This window comes from Mobula birostris, chromosome 17 (assembly GCF_030028105.1).
Source record: "Mobula birostris isolate sMobBir1 chromosome 17, sMobBir1.hap1, whole genome shotgun sequence".
Classification (NCBI taxonomy): domain Eukaryota; kingdom Metazoa; phylum Chordata; class Chondrichthyes; order Myliobatiformes; family Myliobatidae; genus Mobula; species Mobula birostris.
Window position 1 is genome coordinate 15,758,107 of NC_092386.1, and position 19,081 is coordinate 15,777,187.

The 19,081-nt window shown below is 42.6% G+C and overlaps 1 protein-coding gene across 1 annotated transcript in view; it reads right to left on the reverse strand.

The window, feature by feature from the left end:
- erap1b (endoplasmic reticulum aminopeptidase 1b) overlaps positions 1-19,081 on the reverse strand; it is a 59,974-nt gene that overhangs the window by 6,582 nt on the left and 34,311 nt on the right. The window contains exons 13-18 of the mRNA XM_072281313.1: positions 16,586-16,769; positions 12,723-12,879; positions 10,597-10,781; positions 5,345-5,506; positions 1,258-1,398; positions 193-274 (exon numbers count right to left, since the gene is read on the reverse strand). Of these exons, the coding sequence (XP_072137414.1) occupies positions 193-274; positions 1,258-1,398; positions 5,345-5,506; positions 10,597-10,781; positions 12,723-12,879; positions 16,586-16,769 (911 nt within the window). The remainder of the gene's footprint in view (positions 1-192; positions 275-1,257; positions 1,399-5,344; positions 5,507-10,596; positions 10,782-12,722; positions 12,880-16,585; positions 16,770-19,081) is intronic.

The following is a 19,081-nucleotide window of genomic DNA, read 5'->3' on the forward strand; positions in this document are numbered from 1 at the left end:
AATTATACAACATTTATACCAAAAGTAACATAATTAGTATTATTGAACTACTTAATTTAATTTCTTATATTTCTTATTATAATGTATACTGTATATTGCACCTTACTGATGCTGCAAAACAACAAATTTATCACTGATGATAAATCTGATTAGAATTCTAATATTTTTTTACCATTTAGGGCATTTACTCACCTCTTCAAGCTTGAGCCTTGTGGAATAGTAGGACAGAATACCAGTCACAATATGAGCAATTGAACGCGAACCAAGTTCAAACCTTAGGGTGACATGAAATAAATAATCTTTTTAAATGCCATCATTATTTGTTATAGAAACCTCGCTCCATGCTCACAACCTTTCGAAGTTTAAAAAGTAACCACTCTAATGCAGTAAACGCTTGACATTCTCTCAAAGAAATTGGTCTTAAATTTTTAAAAAATCAATTCCATAAGTCTGAGGGAAAATTGTTGATAGTAGATTGGGACACAACATTAACAGCTTTGCTGAAAGGTAAACAAAAGTAAACATCGAAAGAAATCTTAAATTAGTCTCAAATGATATAAAATTGAAAATAAAAATCAAAAGGAATCCAGAACTCTCAGGCTGCATTCCAGGTGCACTGAGAAGTTCAGAAGAACTTTAGATTAAATTAAGACTCTAATAATGTTGTCAAAAAGATCTGCAAGCCCAAGGACTGAGACAATTTCCAAGAAACATTTCACAAGGTGTCAAACGAAAGGTGGTTATGTAAAATAAGAGCTTCTGGAGTTGGTCAAAGGATATCATAAAATAAATGAGACATTTTCAAGTTGACAGTCAATTACTGTGTGACTCCAATCCAGCCCTGGTGTGTGACGTTAGGTGAAGAGTGACTCCAATCCAGCCCTGGTGTGTGACATTAGGTGAAGAGTGACTCCAATCCAGCCCTGGTGTGTGACATTAGGTGAAGAGTGACTCCAATCCAGCCCTGGTGTGTGACGTTAGGGTCATCAGGACAGTATACTTCCCTCCATAAATGCTGTGTGACTGGCTGTGTTCCTCCAGCATTTGTGTGCGTTCCTTCATCTGCAGAAACTCATGTCTTGGACTGTCTCTTGCTAAAGATCGGTCAAAATAACATCAGCAAACTTGTCTCTTCCGTCAGCAGCAACAAAAGCAGATGCTTACATGAGATGGATCACATCAATTTCCCCAGATTCTATTCTCAAAATAGAAGCTAATTCATCCATTAGATATTAGAAATTGTATGATGATACCTACTTTTGAACCAACGTATCCCAGTTCTTCTTAAAAAATTCCCAAGCAAGATTATGTCCTTTTGGGTTTTTGCTGACCAGAACAATGATATAAGGCAGATCTTGTGTTTTGAGAATATCACCTTTCAAACTTTGATCCATTAACCTGATTGTAAAACAACAGACAGAAGACTCGGGTCACGGGAGACACTAACGCAAGTTTGTAAATGATTGATACAAAGATTATTGAACTGCTTTAACATGACTAACCAACAAATTGGCAGAAATGCCAGGAAAAGCGAAATGTATACCTGTACTTAGCTTTTTAATCAATGTTGGCCGCCCCATTGCAGTGAATGGGGTTGACATTTTACACCGGCCATTCCTGGCTTAAATTCGAGAAGCCAGATATAAAATGTATCTGGCCTCTTGGCAACGTATATCTGTGTTAAGCCTTTGAATTGTAAACATGGTAATTTAAAGTTCAAAGTAAATTTATTATAAAAGTAAGTATGTATCACATATACCACCCTGAGATTCATTTCCTTACAGGCATTCCATTCACAGTTGAACAGAGAAATACAACAGAATCAATGAAAATCTACACGCAAAGACTGACAAACAACCAATATGCAAAATAAGACAAATTGTTAAAGTACACAAAAACTACTACTAATAATTACAGTTCTGGTCATTGAATTATAGGAAAGATGTCAACAAAATAGAGAGAGTACAGAGATTTACTAGAATATTGCCTGGGTTTCAGCACCTAAGTTACACAGAAAGATTGAACAAGTTAGGTCTTTATTCTTTGGAGCATAGAAGGTTGAGGGGTGGGGGCTTGATGGAGGTATTTAAAATTATGAGGGGGATAGATAGAGTTGATGTGGATAGGCTTTTTCCATTGAGAGTAGGGGAGATTCAAACAGGAGAACATGAGTTGAGAGTTAAGGGGCAAAAGTTTAGGGGTAACACACGGGGGAATTTCTTTACTCAGAGAGTGGTAGCTGTGTGGAACGAGGTCCAGTAGAGGTGGTACAGGCAGGCTCGATATTGTCATTTTAAAAAAATTGGATAGTTATATGGACAGAAAAGGAATGGAGGGTTATGGGCTGAATGCAGGTAAATGGGACTAGGTGAGAGTAAGCGTTCGGCACGGACTGGAAGGGCCGAGATGGCCTGTTTTCGTATTGTAATTGTTATATGGTTATATATGGTTATAATAATAACAAACAAATAAGTAAATAGACTCATTTGTCTGTATCCTGATGGGAGGTCACTAACGTAAACATGATCAGATTAGTTTGATGTTGGAGAACCTAATGTGCCATTCAGGAGGTTCTGGATAGAGATTAATAAGGCTTATTTAATTTAATTTAATAAATGCTGTTGTTTTATTTATTTAGATGATATAGTGTGAAATAGACCCTTCCAGGCCAACAGCAGCATCCCACCTATTTAACCCTAGCCTATTGGCAGGACAATTTACAATGACCAATTAAATTAGCTTACTACGGGTACGTCTTCAGAATGTGGGAGGAAACCAGAGCATGCATTCACAGGGAGAAACAGACAAACTCCTTACAGAGGACATCGGAACTGAACTCCAAACTCCAAAGCCCTGAGCTGTAATAGTGTCTCTCTAACCATTACTATCCAAAGCTATCAGCATGGAGGGTTAAGGTAAAAAGTCGGCAGCATGTGTTGAGTACCATCTGGTGGTGATCTCCGTACTCCTGCGGGGCCTGGTATTGGAAGGCACAAATTCTCCAGGCCTTTCCTGCCACTGTTCAAGTAATCACAGTCCATAGATAAATCAATTACATCCACACTCATCTACTCATCATGGCCCAAAGTTTCCATTAAAATGTAAGTGTTTGGCACCCTTATACAAGCAAGCACGACGGTGGGAATCTCGTCCTTTCTTGTCACTGACCACCGCCAAGTCCACTGCACCTCAGTAACACACACAAAATGCTGGAGGAACTCAGCAGGCCAGGCACCATCTACAGAAAGGAGCATTTTTTTCAGGTCTGATGAAGAGTCTCAGCCTGAAACGTCATTGTGTACTCTTTTCCGTAGATGTTGCCTGGTCTACTAAGCTCCTCCAGCACTTTGTGTGCATTACTTTGATTTCCAGCATCTGCCGATTTTCTCGTTTGTGATTTGACACCTCGGTGTTTGGCTCCTCATATAGCACCCACCTCCGCCTGCTCTCCAGCAGTTCCACCGCCAAGGCTGAGTGATCCCATTTATGTTGATTAAACTGTGCCAACTACCTATTTTGATCCCCTTATAATGTTATTTATTTGTTTTTCTACTGGCAATTAAAGGGATGGCATGGTAGTCTAGCGGTTAGCATCATGCTTTACAGCAGTCACAAATCAGGGTTCAATTCCTGCTGCTGTCCTCAGTGAGTTTGTACGTTCTCCCTGTGGCCGCATGGACTTTCTCTGGGTGCTCCAGTTTCCTCCTATATTCCAAAGACGTATGCAATAGGGTTGCAGGATTGCTCTGTTGGTGCCAGAAGCATGATGACACTTGTGAGCTGCCCCCAGCACATATTCAGACTGTCTTGGTCATTGACGCAAATGATGCATTTCACTGTATATTTCGATGTGCATGCAACAAATAAAGCTAATCTTCATCTTTATCTTTAAATACAATTCCCCTAGAAAAGACAAGAGTTTACATACATATTAAGGGTAACAGTAAAACCAAAGGTGACAGAACAACTCGAATTCTGGGAGTGAGGAAAAGACAGCCAGTCGACAGAGTCACACAATTGTACAAATGGATGTCCAGGATTATCCTCATTCCTGTATGCAGTATACTCAGACATCCCACCCTGCAAAAACTCATTTCAGGGAGGTAGCACCATCAGTTTGTGGGAGACTCCCAGAACTTCCAGGAGAGGTGGGATGTCTGCAATAGAGTAGCTCCTTAGCAGCTAGCCAGCTAGTTTAAATAACGTTAGCTATGCTAATGAATGAATGACACCTGTTAATCTCACCTCAACATGTCTTTTACAGTCTTAACCCACCATGGGCAATAGAAAAGTCACTGTTGCAAACAGTGCAGCGAGCAACACTGTCATTATTTTGACCCCTATTAGGCAGGGGTACAGTTCCGTGTAGTCTGGGGTGACGTACGTTTTATATTTTCTTTTTTTGGAAAGCTCTGCCACTCTGACATTTTTTTGGAACTCTCTCGCTCTCACTCGTGCTCGCCCTCTCGTGCTTGCTTTCTCACTCCTGCTCCCGCTGTCTCTCGCTCTCTCTCTCCCTCGCTCTCGCGCTCTCTCTCTCACTCTCTCTCTCTGTGTCATCGCTCTCACTTGCACTCGCGCTTGCTTTCTTGCTCTTGCGCTCGCTCTCAAAAAAATCCATTCCCGGGACATTGCATATAATTTGCGGGCATCAGGGAGCCACTATTAATATGCGGGAGACTCCCGGAACTTCCGGGAGAGGTGGGATGTCTGTATACTTAACATAAAACTTGCCAGAAGAATTTATGTTCACTAAGTCACAGAGTCATAGAAAAGTACAGCACAGAAACAAGCCTTTCAGCCCATCTAGTCCATGCTGACTTATTGAAACTGAATAGTTCCATCGACCTACACCCCGATCAGATCCCTCCATGCCCCTATGTACCTTTCCAAAATTTTCTTAAAAGTTGAAATCGCGCTTGCATACACCACCGCCTGATAACTCATTCCATACTCTGATCACCCTCTGATTGAAGAAGTTCCCCGTCATGTTCCCCTTAAGCCCTTTAACCCATGACCTCTGGTTGTCATCCCACCAGAACTCAGTGGTAAAATCCTGCTTACATTTACCCTACCTATACTCCTCATAATTTTGTGTACCTCTATCAAATCTCCTCTCAATTCTCTATGTTCTAGGGAATAAAATCCTAACCTCTTCAATCTTTCCTTATAACTCAGACCCTCCAATCCCGGCAACATCCTTGTAAATTTGCTCAGCATTCTTAAAACCTTATTTACATATTTTTTCCCAATATTTTTTGGAAAAAGCCAAAGTTGTTAATTGATGTCAGTTTAGGTTGTTTCTACTTGGAGAAAATATACTTTAAAGCTTTGTGTAATTTACCACTGGAGTTTCTCTGTATTGTTGGTGATTGTTAAGGCACTCTTAATTTTGCTCTTTTCTGAAGTGAAGATCGAGTGCCTATATTTCTCGAAGAGAAAGTCCCACCCTTCTGCTGTCTGGGCTCCAACTGCAAAGATGGCTGTGGCAACATCGGTGGGCAAGCTGTCAGGCAAAGAAAAAAAAAATTATTTAACAACTTTAAATTCAACAGCAAAAAAAATAGTAAATTTTATAAAGGGTTAAATGGTTAAACAGCATCTGAGGAAGAAGCTGATAAATTATTGGGGTGAATTTGCAACTTTACTTCACAGATACAGTATATTGTTCACTGAAAAATCAGAAAGGTTTGGCAACATTGCACTTATTAAAACAGCTGGAATATTCCAATTATAAGTTGAGTGTATTAGACCCAATTGAAATAATTAATCCTCCAGGACTGGGTTTAGTGTATCCTAGAAAGAGATAAAATAGCGATAAACTGGATTAGTGATGTGCAAGCTCTTGGCTGTCTGACAAAAGGGTCAGGAGACATGTCAGTTCAGAATGACATCAGTAACAGACTGGGGAGTGGTCACTGCATTTCCTGCGATGGGAGTCTTGATCTAGGAGAGATTTTGGCTTCTGCAAGGTAAAAGCCCATTTGTTGCTGCATAAAAATTCTCCCTCTTGTCAATGGTTTTGGTAACGCTGTCAGAACTGTATTTGAGAGAACAGTGTCCTGCAAACTCAGAGGAAACAAAATGAAAACTATTGCTATTTCACAACTTGGTTATTTTCACTGGAAGTCCATGAGTAGAGAGCCAAAGTTAAAGGCCCCAGCCAGAACTGCAAGGCTGAAGGCAGGAGCAGTGGTCAAATTGTAGGGATGTTCTAGACAAAATTAAAGGCTTGAAGTAAAAGCAGCGAGGAGGGAGTTGCTGAATACAATCTCCAAATTTGTTTCAGGTGAACACTGAGGGAAACAAAATAGGACCTCATTTTCAGATTGTTCAGATTCAGTGAATCAAATTCCGTTACTGCAAGTAAGGTCATTTGCCTAGTTAATAGTGACAAATGTCATCACAGATTCCAATGCTGCTATCTACTGAAAGAATTATTTCAGTAATTGAGCATCAATACTTTACAATAGTTTTATTTATTTAGATGATACAGTGTGGAATAGACCCTTCCAGGCCAACAGCAGCATCCTACCTATTTAACCCTAGCCTATTGGCAGGACAATTTACAATGACCAATTAAATTAGCTTACTACGGGTACGTCTTCAGAATGTGGGAGGAAACTGGAGCATGCATTCACAGGGAGAAACAGACAAACTCCTTACAGAGGACAACCCACATCAAAGTTGCTGGTGAACGCAGCATCTGTAGGAAGAGGTGCAGTCGACGTTTCAGGCCGAGACCCTTCGTCAGGACTAACTGAAGGAAGAGTAAGTAAGGGATTTGAAAGTTGGAGGGGGAGGGGGAGATCCAAAATGATAGGAGAAGACAGGAGGGGGAGGGATAGAGCCAAGAGTTGGACAGGTGATAGGCAAAAGGGGATATGAGAGGATCATGGGACAGGAGGTCCGGGAAGAAAGACGGTGGGGGGGCGGGGGGGAACCAGAGGATGGGCAAGAGGTATATTCAGAGATTCAGAGGGACAGAGTGAGAAAAAGGAGAGTGAGAGAAAGAATGTGTGCATAAAAATGAGTAACAGATGGGGTACGAGGGGGAGGTGGGGCCTTAGCAGAAGTTAGAGAAGTCGATGTTCATGCCATCAGGTTGGAGGCTACCCAGACGGAATATAAGGTGTTGTTCCTCCAACCTGAGTGTGGCTTCATCTTTACAGTAGAGGAGGCCGTGGATAGACATGTCAGAATGGGAATGGGATGTGGAATTAAAATGTGTGGCCACTGGGAGATCCTGCTTTCTCTGGCGGACAGAGCGTAGATGTTCGGCAAAGCGGTCTCCCAGTCTGCGTCGGGTCTCGCCAATATATAAAAGGCCACATCGGGAACACTGGACGCAGTATATCACCCCAGTCGACTCACAGGTGAAGTGTTGCCTCACCTGGAAGGATTGTTGGGGCCCTGAATGGTGGTAAGGGAGGAAGTGTAAGGGCATGTGTAGCACTTGTTCCGCTTACACGGATAAGTGCCAGGAGGGAGATCAGTGGAGAAGGATGGGGGGGACGAATGGACAAGGGAGTTGCGTAGATCGCTCCCTACACAACTCCCTTGTCCATTCGTCCCCCCCATCCCTCCCCACTGATCTCCCTCCTGGCACTTATCCGTGTAAGCGGAACAAGTGCTACACATGCCCTTACACTTCCTCCCTTACCACCATTCAGGGCCCCAAACAGTCCTTCCAGGTGAGGCAACACTTCACCTGTGAGTCGGCTGGGGTGATATACTGCGTCGGGTGCTCCCGATGTGGCCTTTTATATATTGGCGAGACCCGACGCAGACTGGGAGACCGCTTTGCTGAACATCTACGCTCTGTCCGCCAGAGAAAGCAGGATCTCCCAGTGGCCACACATTTTAATTCCTCATCCCATTCTGACATGTCTATCCACGGCCTCCTCTACTGTAAAGATGAAGCCACACTCAGGTTGGAGGAACAACACCTTATATTCCGTCTGGGTAGCCTCCAACCTGATGGCATGAACATCGACTTCTCTAACTTCCTCTAAGGCCCCACCTCCCCCTCGTACCCCATCTGTTACTCATTTTTATGCACACATTCTTTCTCTCACTCTCCTTTTTCTCACTCTGTCCCTCTGAATCTCTGAATATACCTCTTGCCCATCCTCTGGTCTCCCCCCCGCCCCCCTTGTCTTTCTTCCCGGACCTCCTGTCCCATGATCCTCTCGTATCCCCTTTTGCCTATCACCTGTCCAGCTCTTGGCTCTATCCCTCCCCCTCCTGTCTTCTCCTATCATTTTGGATCTCCCCCTCCCCCTCCAATTTTCAAATCCCTTACTCACTCTTCCTTCAGTTAGTTCTGACGAAGGGTCTCGGCCTGAAACGTCGACTGCACCTCTTCCTACAGATGCTGCTTGGCCTGCTGTGTTCACCAGCAACTTTGATGTGTGTTGCTTGAATTTCCAGCATCTGCAGAATTCCTGTTGTTTGTCCTTACAGAGGACATCGGAATTGAACTCCAAACTCCAAAGCCCTGAGCTGTAATAGTGTCTCTCTAACCATTACTACTCAAACTCACTGCTTTATTCCCTTAATAAAGCCTGTGGAGTACAGTACTTTAAAACATAGAGGACTCCTAAGTCCAGGTTACTGCAACCTCCTTCAGAATGATACAGTATTCTGAGCTAGTCCGTGATTGTTATCTCAAACGACTCAGGTTTCTCTTTAAAGTGAATTTTGAAGTTGTGGTAACCACCTGACGAACCCAACCAAACACCAAACTTCCATCTCAACATGGCTTTTTCATACCTACTGAGTCAGAATCAGAATCAGGTTTACTATAATCCATATGTTGTGAAGTTTTTTTGTTTTGTGACAGCAGCAAAGTGTCACAAAACAACATCACTATGAATTACAACAAAAAACTAAATGAAATAAGTAGTACTAAAAGAGAACGATTTACAGATGCATTGTTCACTTTATATTTGAGGCTAACAGCCAGCTGTTGACCACAAGCACGGGGTGTACATCTTCAATTCCCAATACTATGGGTACCAAATGTTATAGGAGTCAATTTGCTCAGAAATAATTTACATATTAGTTTGTAAAAGAGGAACAGGTCATATTAAGAATAATGATGCTGAAGAATATAGGATTATTATTAATACTAATTATAATAGTATTAATATGGGTGTGGGGAGAAGGCAGAAGAATGGGGTTGAGAGGGGTGATGGATTAGCCATGATGGAATGGCAGAGCAGACTCGATGGGCTGAATAGCCTAATTCTGCTCCTATGTCTTATGGTCTTATTTTGAATTATATATTTGATTTTCTGAGTAGGACACTATCAGTTTGTTTCTTCCCTGATCTTTGAATCAACGTCCAACAATGAGGAGTATCACGAAGTTTTATTATGGCTTGCTATAATGCTTAGGCCATAGATGAGTGGTATATTAGATTTTATTCTAATGTTATTTACTACTTCACAGATTTGAGGTTTGCAAATAACCATCCCTTTTGATTAAAGCATTCTATGGTTGCCTGGTGCAACTCAGGCTTCAGCGCACATAGAGTCAACAGCATTACTCTAGGTGTGGAGAACTGGTCAAGGATGGCAGGCTGCTTTCACAGTTATTGGACATAATGAGGCTGAACACATAATGAACACTGAGGCTGTGTACAAGAAGGGTCAGAGCCGTCTCTATTTCCTGAGGAGACTGAGGTCCTTTAACATCTGCCAGACGATGCTGAGGATGTTCTACGAGTCTGTGGTGGCCAGTGCTATCATGTTTGCTGTTGTGTGCTGGGGCAGCAGGCTGAGGGTAGCAGACACCAACAGAATCAACAAACTCATTCATAAGGCCAGTGATGTTGTGGGGATGGAACTGGACTCTCTGACAGTGGTGTCTGAAAAGAGGATGCTGTCCAAGTTGCATGCCATCTTGGTCAATGTCTCCCATCCACTACATAATGTACTGGGTGGGCACAGGAGTTCATTCAGCCAGAGACTCATTTCACTGAGATGCAACACAGAGTGTCATAGGAAGTCATTCCTGCCTGTGGCCATCAAACTTTACAACTCCTCCCTTGGAGGGTCAGACACTCTGAGCCGAAAGGCTGGTCCTGGACTTATTTCCTGGCATAATTTTCATATTACTAATTATTTATGGTTTTATTACTATTTATTATTTATGATGCAACTGTAATGAAAACCAATTTCCCCCCGAGATCAATAAAGTATGACTATGACTATAATGCATTTATTAGACAGAAACTTCATGGTTATTTTAAATGGTCATAACATTTGTTTTGTAGGAGTTTTTCTTGCTAAAAAATGACTGCAAGTTCTCAATCTACCCTAATGGGATCTGAGCTTACATTCCAATGATTCCTCCAGACCTCTGGATCACAAATCCAAAGAGACAATCACTGTGCTTCATGCCTTGGCTCTGCTGTGTAAGTGATAACTTCAATTATATCAATGGGAGTAGAGTTCCGAATTTGAGTTTGACATCCATAGGCTTCTCCACCTCACGCTTAACATGTAATACAGAAAATTCATTCCCACTCCAACAACCTATATCAGAGACCGTTACTGTAGTTAACACCAGCTGTAATCTGGGACCGACCTTAAAGTACCATTGGAGTCCTTCCATTTCCTGAAGTATTTCTCCGCTTTGTCAACACAGGGCTGGTATTTGCGAACGCAGGCAAATACCAGAAGTGAGCTGCGTAGCATTCGTTCTGAAATCGTACCATCATTACTCCATGATTGCTGGTCAATCAGGTTCTTAAATAAGTCAACTATGTATGCCTTGGATGAAATGAGAGAAACAAAAACATTTTGTTAATTGTCTTTAAACATGGAGGTTTCTGTACTGCGGTGCTCTAAGACAGCAATTGTTACACTGGCCTTCGTAACTCAAGGGTATGGAGTCCAGGAGTTGGGATGTTACGCTGAAGTTGTACAAGACGCTGGTGAGGCTGAATTTGGAGAATTGTGCGCTGTTCTGGTCAACAATCTACAGGGAAGATATCAACAAGATTGAAAGAGTGCAGAGAAAATTTACAAGGATGTGGCCAGAACTTGAAGACCTGAGTTATAGGGAAAGGTTGAATAGGTTAGGGCCTTATTCCCTGGAGTGTAGGAGAATGAAGGGCGACCTTATTGAGGTTTACAAAATTATGAGGGATACAGATAGAGTGAATGTATGTAAGCTTTTCCCCCTCAGGTTGGGAGAGAGTAGAACTGGGGCTCAAAGATTTAATGTGAAAGGTGAAAGGTGAAATATTTAAGGGAAAACTGAGGGGGGACTTCTTCACTCAGACCGTTTGAAACAAGCTGCCAGTGAAAATGGTAGAGGAGGGTTCACTTCTAACAGAGGTTTGGAGAGCTGCATGAATGAGAGGGAGTTTGCAAGGGTGTGGTCTGGGTGCAGGTGGATGGGACTAGGCAGAAGACACGATGGGCCAAAGGGTCTGTTTCTAAGCTGAAGTACTCTATAACTCTGAGGTTAACAGTATTTTATATTTGCACTGCTGTGTACGTTAAGTATGCTGCTGTGGACCGAGGTTGCTACCAGGATTTAGCCTGACAGTGTGTTTACTCAGCATGTAAGCAGAGGACCATTATAGTAAGACCATTCACTCATCACATTAAACTGAAATACATTTCAACTCAGATAAAATGCAAAGAAAAGTGAAAGCAGGGAGAAATCTTTGGATATTCTGGAGAAAATGGCAAGGATGTCTTATTAGTTTTGCTAAGTAGCTGTCTTTCAACACGACTGACTGGTGTAACAGACCGGGAAGCGAGTAAGCTTGGCTGTTTGCCATCCGGCCGGACAAGGGAGAAATGCGGGCTGAGACAGAGATCACAGAAATCATGTCAGCCTGGGGGAAGTTCTTCAGCTCCTCCACTGCCAGAGGTAATGTCATAACCAATATTCCAGGATTGCTGAAGCATAGAACGACTATGCCTCAGTGGGTTAGAAATTAAGAAAACCTTGTTTTAACATCTTTAAAGGCTTTTACTAACAGACACGCAACATGGTATACACTCAGTGGCCACTTTATAGGTACATGGATACACAACCTCACTAACATAAATATCTAATCAGACAATCATGTGGCAGCAATTGTCTACTAGACGGATGGAAGAACACTATGCCTAATTCCACTCCTGTGTCTTGTTTATGGTTTAATACTTTAAAGCATGCGAACAAGGTCAAGAGGTTCATTTGTTGTTCAGACTAAACAGCAGAATGGGGGAAGAAATGTGATCTAAGTGACTTTGACCGTGGAATGATTGTTGGTGCTAAACAGGGTGGTTTGAATACCTCAGAAGTTGCTAATCTCTAGAGATTTTTACTCTTAACACTAGATTTTACAGAGAATGGTGTGAAAAATGAAAAAAAAAATCCGATGAGTGGCAATTCTGTGGGTGAAAAATGCCTTGTTAATGAGAGAGGTCAGAGGAGAATGGTCAGACTGGTTCAAGCTAACAGTAAGGTGAAAGTACGTCAAACACCACGTGTTAGGGTGGTGTGCAGAGGAGCATCTCTGAATGCAAAACACATTGAACCTTGAAGTAGGTGAGCTGCAGGAGCAGAAGATCACGAACATATTAGGTACTCTTGTACCTAATAAAGCAGCCACTGAATTCCTTTCTAACGTTGTGCAGGGATATGAACTACTATCTCAAAGTTCCAATTCGATGGAGGTGTGGGTCACCGTCACAATAATTTAATCTTACCTTCATTTTAGTTTCAATTTCCATCATTTCCCTCTTCTCCATAAGCTTATAGATGGGTATAAGCTCATTCATGCCTTGGAAGACTGGCATAGTGCTCATTTCATTCCTCAGATACAGCGTCAAGTCAAGGGCCTTGTCGAGTGGCAGCTTCCCGACACTAATGAACGCAAACATTAAAGAGTTAACACTAATAATAAAATTGAGTAAAGCAAAACATTTACAGGTAGAAATGTGGTGCCAGGAAATAAAAGGTAATAAATTTCAAATATATAATCAGGCTTGACAGAATGCACCTTTTGAAATAATTGTGGTAATGTTTATTTCGAGGACTTTAGATTTTTATTCATTGGAATTTTCAAGATTGCATTAAACGAGGGGTACCTAGGCTGACAAATCATCAAAAACATTAATGGATATTTCAACTAAAATAAATCTAATATGCAAAAATATCAATATACTCAATTTACCACATTATGATCAATTAGCAATGAACATTACAGTTGGGAGGGGAGAAAAATGAAAAATATAAATGATCTCTGCTTTTGTTTCGTTTATTGGAGTATATACATTACTGAATTTCAGTGACGAAAGTGACACTATCTTTCATAATTTGGTGAGTCCAACAAAATATTGAAATTTTCCAATTAAAATAGTATCTTGCCAAGCCTGAGTAAAAGACAAGTGAAGGTTGACAGGTTCCTGATTAGTCAAGGTGTCAAAGGTTACAGGGAGAAGGCAGGAGAATGGGATTGAGAAGGATAATAAATCAGCCATGTTGGAATGGCAGAGCAGACTCGATGGGCCAAATGGCCTAATTGTGCTCCTATGTCTTATGGTATTATGATATTATTATTACTTTTGACTTTATAATCAGACTACAGAAAAAGAAAGCAAAATGAGGGAAGAAAGCTGGATGCAGTCAATAGGCTGGGGGTGCACATTCACTTCTCCTTAGAGTGAGTCAAATCGCTCAAAAATAACCCCTTCAGCCCACCGCAATCCTTTCCATTGCTACTTTGTTTTTATTCCAAATTCCAGCATTTGCTTTCTTTTGCCTTCTGTGAAACGACAGAATTATTCAGGGAATACCCTGATTTGAATCGTTCAGCAGGGGACCACACCACAGTCTGCATAAAAACTCAAATCCCATTGGTTGGGCTGTTATCTATGGCAGCACAACTCACAATCAGCTAACAGTCTCCCTATCTGCCCTTCCAGGCTGACTTTAGTTGGCCCACAAACATCGAAACATACAGTGAAATGTGCTGTTTATGTCAGATCAAATCAGTGAGGATTGTGCTTGGGGCTGCCCGCAAGTGTCGTCACACGTTCAACAGCGACATAAGCGTACCCAAACTTTACAAACCCCAATCCTATGGTACTGTGCAAACGTCTCAGGCACATACAGTATGTACAGCCAGACTTTTGCATAGCACTGTATTTGTCAACATGGAGCAGAGAGCGAGTTTGTAAATCTGGAGGGAGCAAAGGATGTTGGGGATGGTGACGGTGGAGCACCGCAGGAGGGGTGTGGGGCAGGTGGCAGAGAAGGAGTGCCGGGGCAAAGGGTTGGAGTGAGTGCAGACACACCCAGCCCTGAGACACCAGGCAAGGTCATCTGATTCCAATTGGTTTATTGATCATTACAGTATTTATCCCTGGTGCTTCCCAGTCCCTCCCCTCTCCCTTCCCCTTTTCCCAACCATGATTCCCCTCTCCCTGCCTCCTTCACACTCTCAGTCCACAATAAAACAAAGTATCAGAATCAGGGTTTCATCACTGACATCTGTCATGAAATTTGTTTTTTAATTTGTGGCAGCTGTACAGTGCAATACATAAAACTACAGTACAATGTACATATCTGAGGCACCCTAGGAATAAATATGTGTGTAAAACATTTGCACAGTACTGTACGTGGGAGGAAAACTGAGGAAACCCACGTGGTCATGGGGAGAATGCACAGACACAGTGTGGGAAACGACCCCCAATCTTTTGTCTGGGCTAATCACTACACTACCATTTAATTTAATTTGTTAAATTTAGTTGTTGCAATCAATTCTCTTTCACCTTTACCACTCAATCGTCACTCTAGTAAATCTATTTTAGCCGGCTGGTGGTGCAACGGTATCGGCACCGGACTTTGAGGTGAGTGGTCTTGGATTCGAATCTGTCCGGCTCCCTGCACGCTCTCCACCCGAGCTGGGTGGAGTGTAGGGTTGCCAACTTTCTCTCTCCCAAATAAGGGACAAAAGTAACAGTCAAATACGGGACACTTGTGTTTATCCCGAGAAAGACTACCATGACCATGAAGCCTTGCGTGGGCACCCGTTTGCGCATGCGTGACGTGCACATACGTGTACCGATTTTGTTTTCTACAAATTGGTTTTGACTAAATCTTCCTGATTCTGTCTGAGTGAAACTATGCTGTACATACATTATATCTACCTTATATAGGCTGTGTATTTATCATATCAATCCTGCTTTTACTATATGTTAGTGTTATTTTTGGTTTTGTGTGTTATTTGGTATGATTTAGTAGGTTATTTTTTGGGTCTGGGAACACTGAAAAATTTTTCCCATATAAATTAATGGTAATTGCTTCTTCACTTTACGCCATTTTGGCACAAAAGGTTTCATAGGAATGCTCTACCTTAGTGGGGACAAGGGCAGTCCCGTACGGGACAAACCAATTTAGCCCAATATACGGGATGTCCCAGCTAATAAGGGACAGTTGGCAACCCTATGTTCAAGTTCAACAGTGCGTGACAGGGAATGAGGAAAGGGACAGATGGCAACCCTAGTGGAGCGTCGTGAGGGCAACTCGGCCTCGTAAGCAACAGACGACTGCTAAAGAAGGTGCCTCCCGATGTGTCACAAGGCACAAAGAGGAACAACAAACAAAGCTGTATTGCATTTCCTTTTCTTATCTACAGGGTGGTACCCAGAGTATCTGACAATGCTGAGGTGTGACTGATCCAGGGATTCAAACAATCAGATATGGAGATACAAGGACCTGCATTCCATTAACCTTAATGATTACTTTCTGCTTGACCGTGCTATTTGCATTGATCCTTGATCATGGGTACCAAATCTTTCAACATTCAGCTTAAAACCACTTGATTATTTTTCCCTCTCACACTAAGTACTCCCCCGAATGCATTTTGAGTATCAGATCTCACTTTTCATAGTTAATAATTCCCACTCTTGGGCAGCATTATTTTGCAGGGAAACATAAAGTGCAGGTCTAAGTGACTCCTTCAGAAGGAAAAATTGTAAAAGGTAATCTATGGGATTCCAGGAGTTGTTGTCAACTCGGCCACTAGGTTGCTCACTGTTTTGAAAAGGTAGCATCCTTCAAGTCAGACCCTCTACCCCCAGCCAGAACATGCCCTCGTCTCATTGGTACCACCAGGGAGTAAGTACGGGGCCCTGAAGGCACACACTCACTCGCCTCCCCACCATCGAAACATCTTGAAAAGGCGGTGTACATCATGACGGACCTGCACCCACCCAGAACATGCCCTCGTCTTGTTGTTACCATCAGCGAGAAGATCCAAGAGCCTGAAGGCACGCACTCAATGCTTTAGGAACAGCTTCTTCCCATCCACCAGAAGATTTCTAAATGGTCCATGAACCCATGAGCACCACCTCACTATAGCGCTCTCTTCTGCACTGTTTATTTTTTAATATTTATTACTGTAACTTATATTCATTGTTTTATGTATTGCATTGTACTACTGCCGCAAAACAACAATTTCTATACCATACGACAGTGACAAAACCCTTGATTCAGATGCAACGAGAGCTGGCCAAATAATATTCTCCGAACACAGGGACCAGCTGAAAAAGATGCATTCTTTTACCTCACAAGCTGAAAGGCGTTGTTAATAAGGTTTGCTCGGTCATTGCTACTGAGGATCGTGTGGTTTTTTCTCAGTAGTTTGATTAATGCATCCCATCCGTCATTTTCATAATGCACAATGTAATAACCATTCATATCCACATTGAACTTTATCCAGTTCACTTCCCTCGGAAGTGTGATAACATCTGAACGGAAAAAGCAAATAAAAACTTGCATGAGAACTCATCTGACATTGCATTTGTGATGAAATATTGAATTTTGTGGGCCTAGCCACTTTGGGACTGATTGTTCATATTTTATAATATATTATCTTTACAAATAAAAATTAAGGGCATTTACAACAAACTTGCCAATTCTTTCATGAGCAAGATAAATCACATCTCATACCTTTGGGATTCTTCTTCACCTTGTCTATCAGAGCAACCTCATGCTTTCTTTTAGCCCTCCTCATTTCCTTCTTAAAGCAAATAAATCACATCTCAGCCTGATCAATAGCTTCTTCCAGGAATGACTAGCTGTGTTGGTAGCCCTGTTGCACATCTAGGGCTTAGAAACATAGAAAACCCACAAAGCTGTGCCAAACATGTCCTTATCTTAGAAATTACCTAGGGTTACCCACAGCCCTCTATTTTTCTGAGCTCCATGTACCTGCCTCTTAAAAGACCCTATCGTATCTGCCTCCACCACCGTCACTGGCAGCAAATTCCACGCACCCACCAATCTCTGCTTAAAAAACTTACCCCTGACATCTCCTCTGACCCTACTTCCAAGCACCTTAAAACTGTGCCCTCTCGTGTTAGCCATTTCAGCCCTGGGGAGAAGCCTCTGACTATCCACACGATCAATGCCTCTCATTATCTTATACACCTCTATCAGGTCACCTCTCATCCTCCGCCGTTCCAAGGAAAAAAGGCTTCACCCAATAAATAATGTTCAAGCTACACTCACAACACGCTGGAGGAACTCAGCAGGTCGGGCAGCATCCATGGAAATGATGAGTCAACGTTTCAGGCCGGAACCCTTCGTCAGGACTGAAGAGGGAAGGGGCAGAGGCCCTATAAAGAAGGTGGGGGGAGGGTGGGAAGGAGAAGGCTGGTGGGTTCCAGGTGAAAAACCAGTAAGGGGAAAGATAAAGGGGTGGGGGAGGCAAAGCAGGGAGGTGATAGGCAGGAAAGGTGAAGAAGGAATAGGGGAAAACACAATGGGTAGTAGAAGGAGGTGGAACCATGAGGGAGGTGATAAGCAGCTGGGGGAGGGGGCAGAGTGACATAAGGATAGGGGAAGGGAGGGGGAGGGAATTACCGGAAGTTGGAGAATTCTATGTTCATACCAAGGGACTAGAGACTACCTAAATGGTATATAGATAACGTCCAATGAAGCTTTACAAAGCTCTGTTAATTTCCTAATGTGGATCAGTCAAATTTGAGCCCAAGAGATTCTGCAGAGCTGAAAATTTTGAACAACAAACATAGAATACTGCAGGAACTTAGCAGCATCTATGGAGGAGAATAACAGTGGATATTTCAACTGGGGGACTGCTTCGTTGAGCATCTTTACTCTGTCCACTGCAATAGGCAGGATCTGCCAGTGGCGACCCATTCAATTTGACTTCTGATTCTCATTATGACACGTCTGTCCATAGCCTTCCCTACTGCCCCAATGAGGCCAAAATCAGGTTGGAGGAACAAGACCTCATGTTCCATCTAGGTACCCCCAACCTGATGGCATGAGCATCGATTTCTCCAAATTCTTGCCCCTCCCTCCTTCTCTCTTTATCCATTCTCATTCTGGTCACCCTCTCATTCCTTCGCCTCACCTCACCTGCCCATCACATTTCTCTGATTCCCCCTCCCCCCTTTCTTTTCTTCTGTGGTACACTGTCCTCTCCTATTGTATTCCTTCTTCTTCAGCCCTTTACATCTTCCACCTATCAGCTCACAGATTCTTACTTCATCCCCTCTCCTCCCATCTTCCACCTATCAGCTCACAGATTCTTACTTCATCCCCCTCCCTCCCATCTTCCACCTCACCTACTACTTACCAGCTTGTACTCTTTCCTCTCTCCCTCCCCATTCCTTTCCAGCCCCAATGAAGGGGCTCAGCCTGAAATGTCAACTGTTCATCCCCTCTGTAGATGCTCCCTGACTTGCTGTGTTCCTCCAGCATTTTGTGTGTGTTGCTCAGTCAAACTTGACTTGGTTGAAAATACCTCCTTCTGACGTCGTCTGCTAATTTTTAAGAAATATCCCATGATGTTGGCAGAAGCAACATCATATGGCCGTCAATAACTGTGAAACTAATGGATTTGCATTGAACATCGGAAGATTGAACTTGATCTCGGTCACTCTGCCATAGCTAAACAGAGCTGAGAAAACAAAATCCTTGATGGGTTCTGGCCTGGGCCCTGGGACAGCACTGCATCCACTGCAGGATTCACCCTAATGTCCACATGCTAAGTGTAAAGGCACTCAGGCATTCACCATCGCGGCAAGAGACT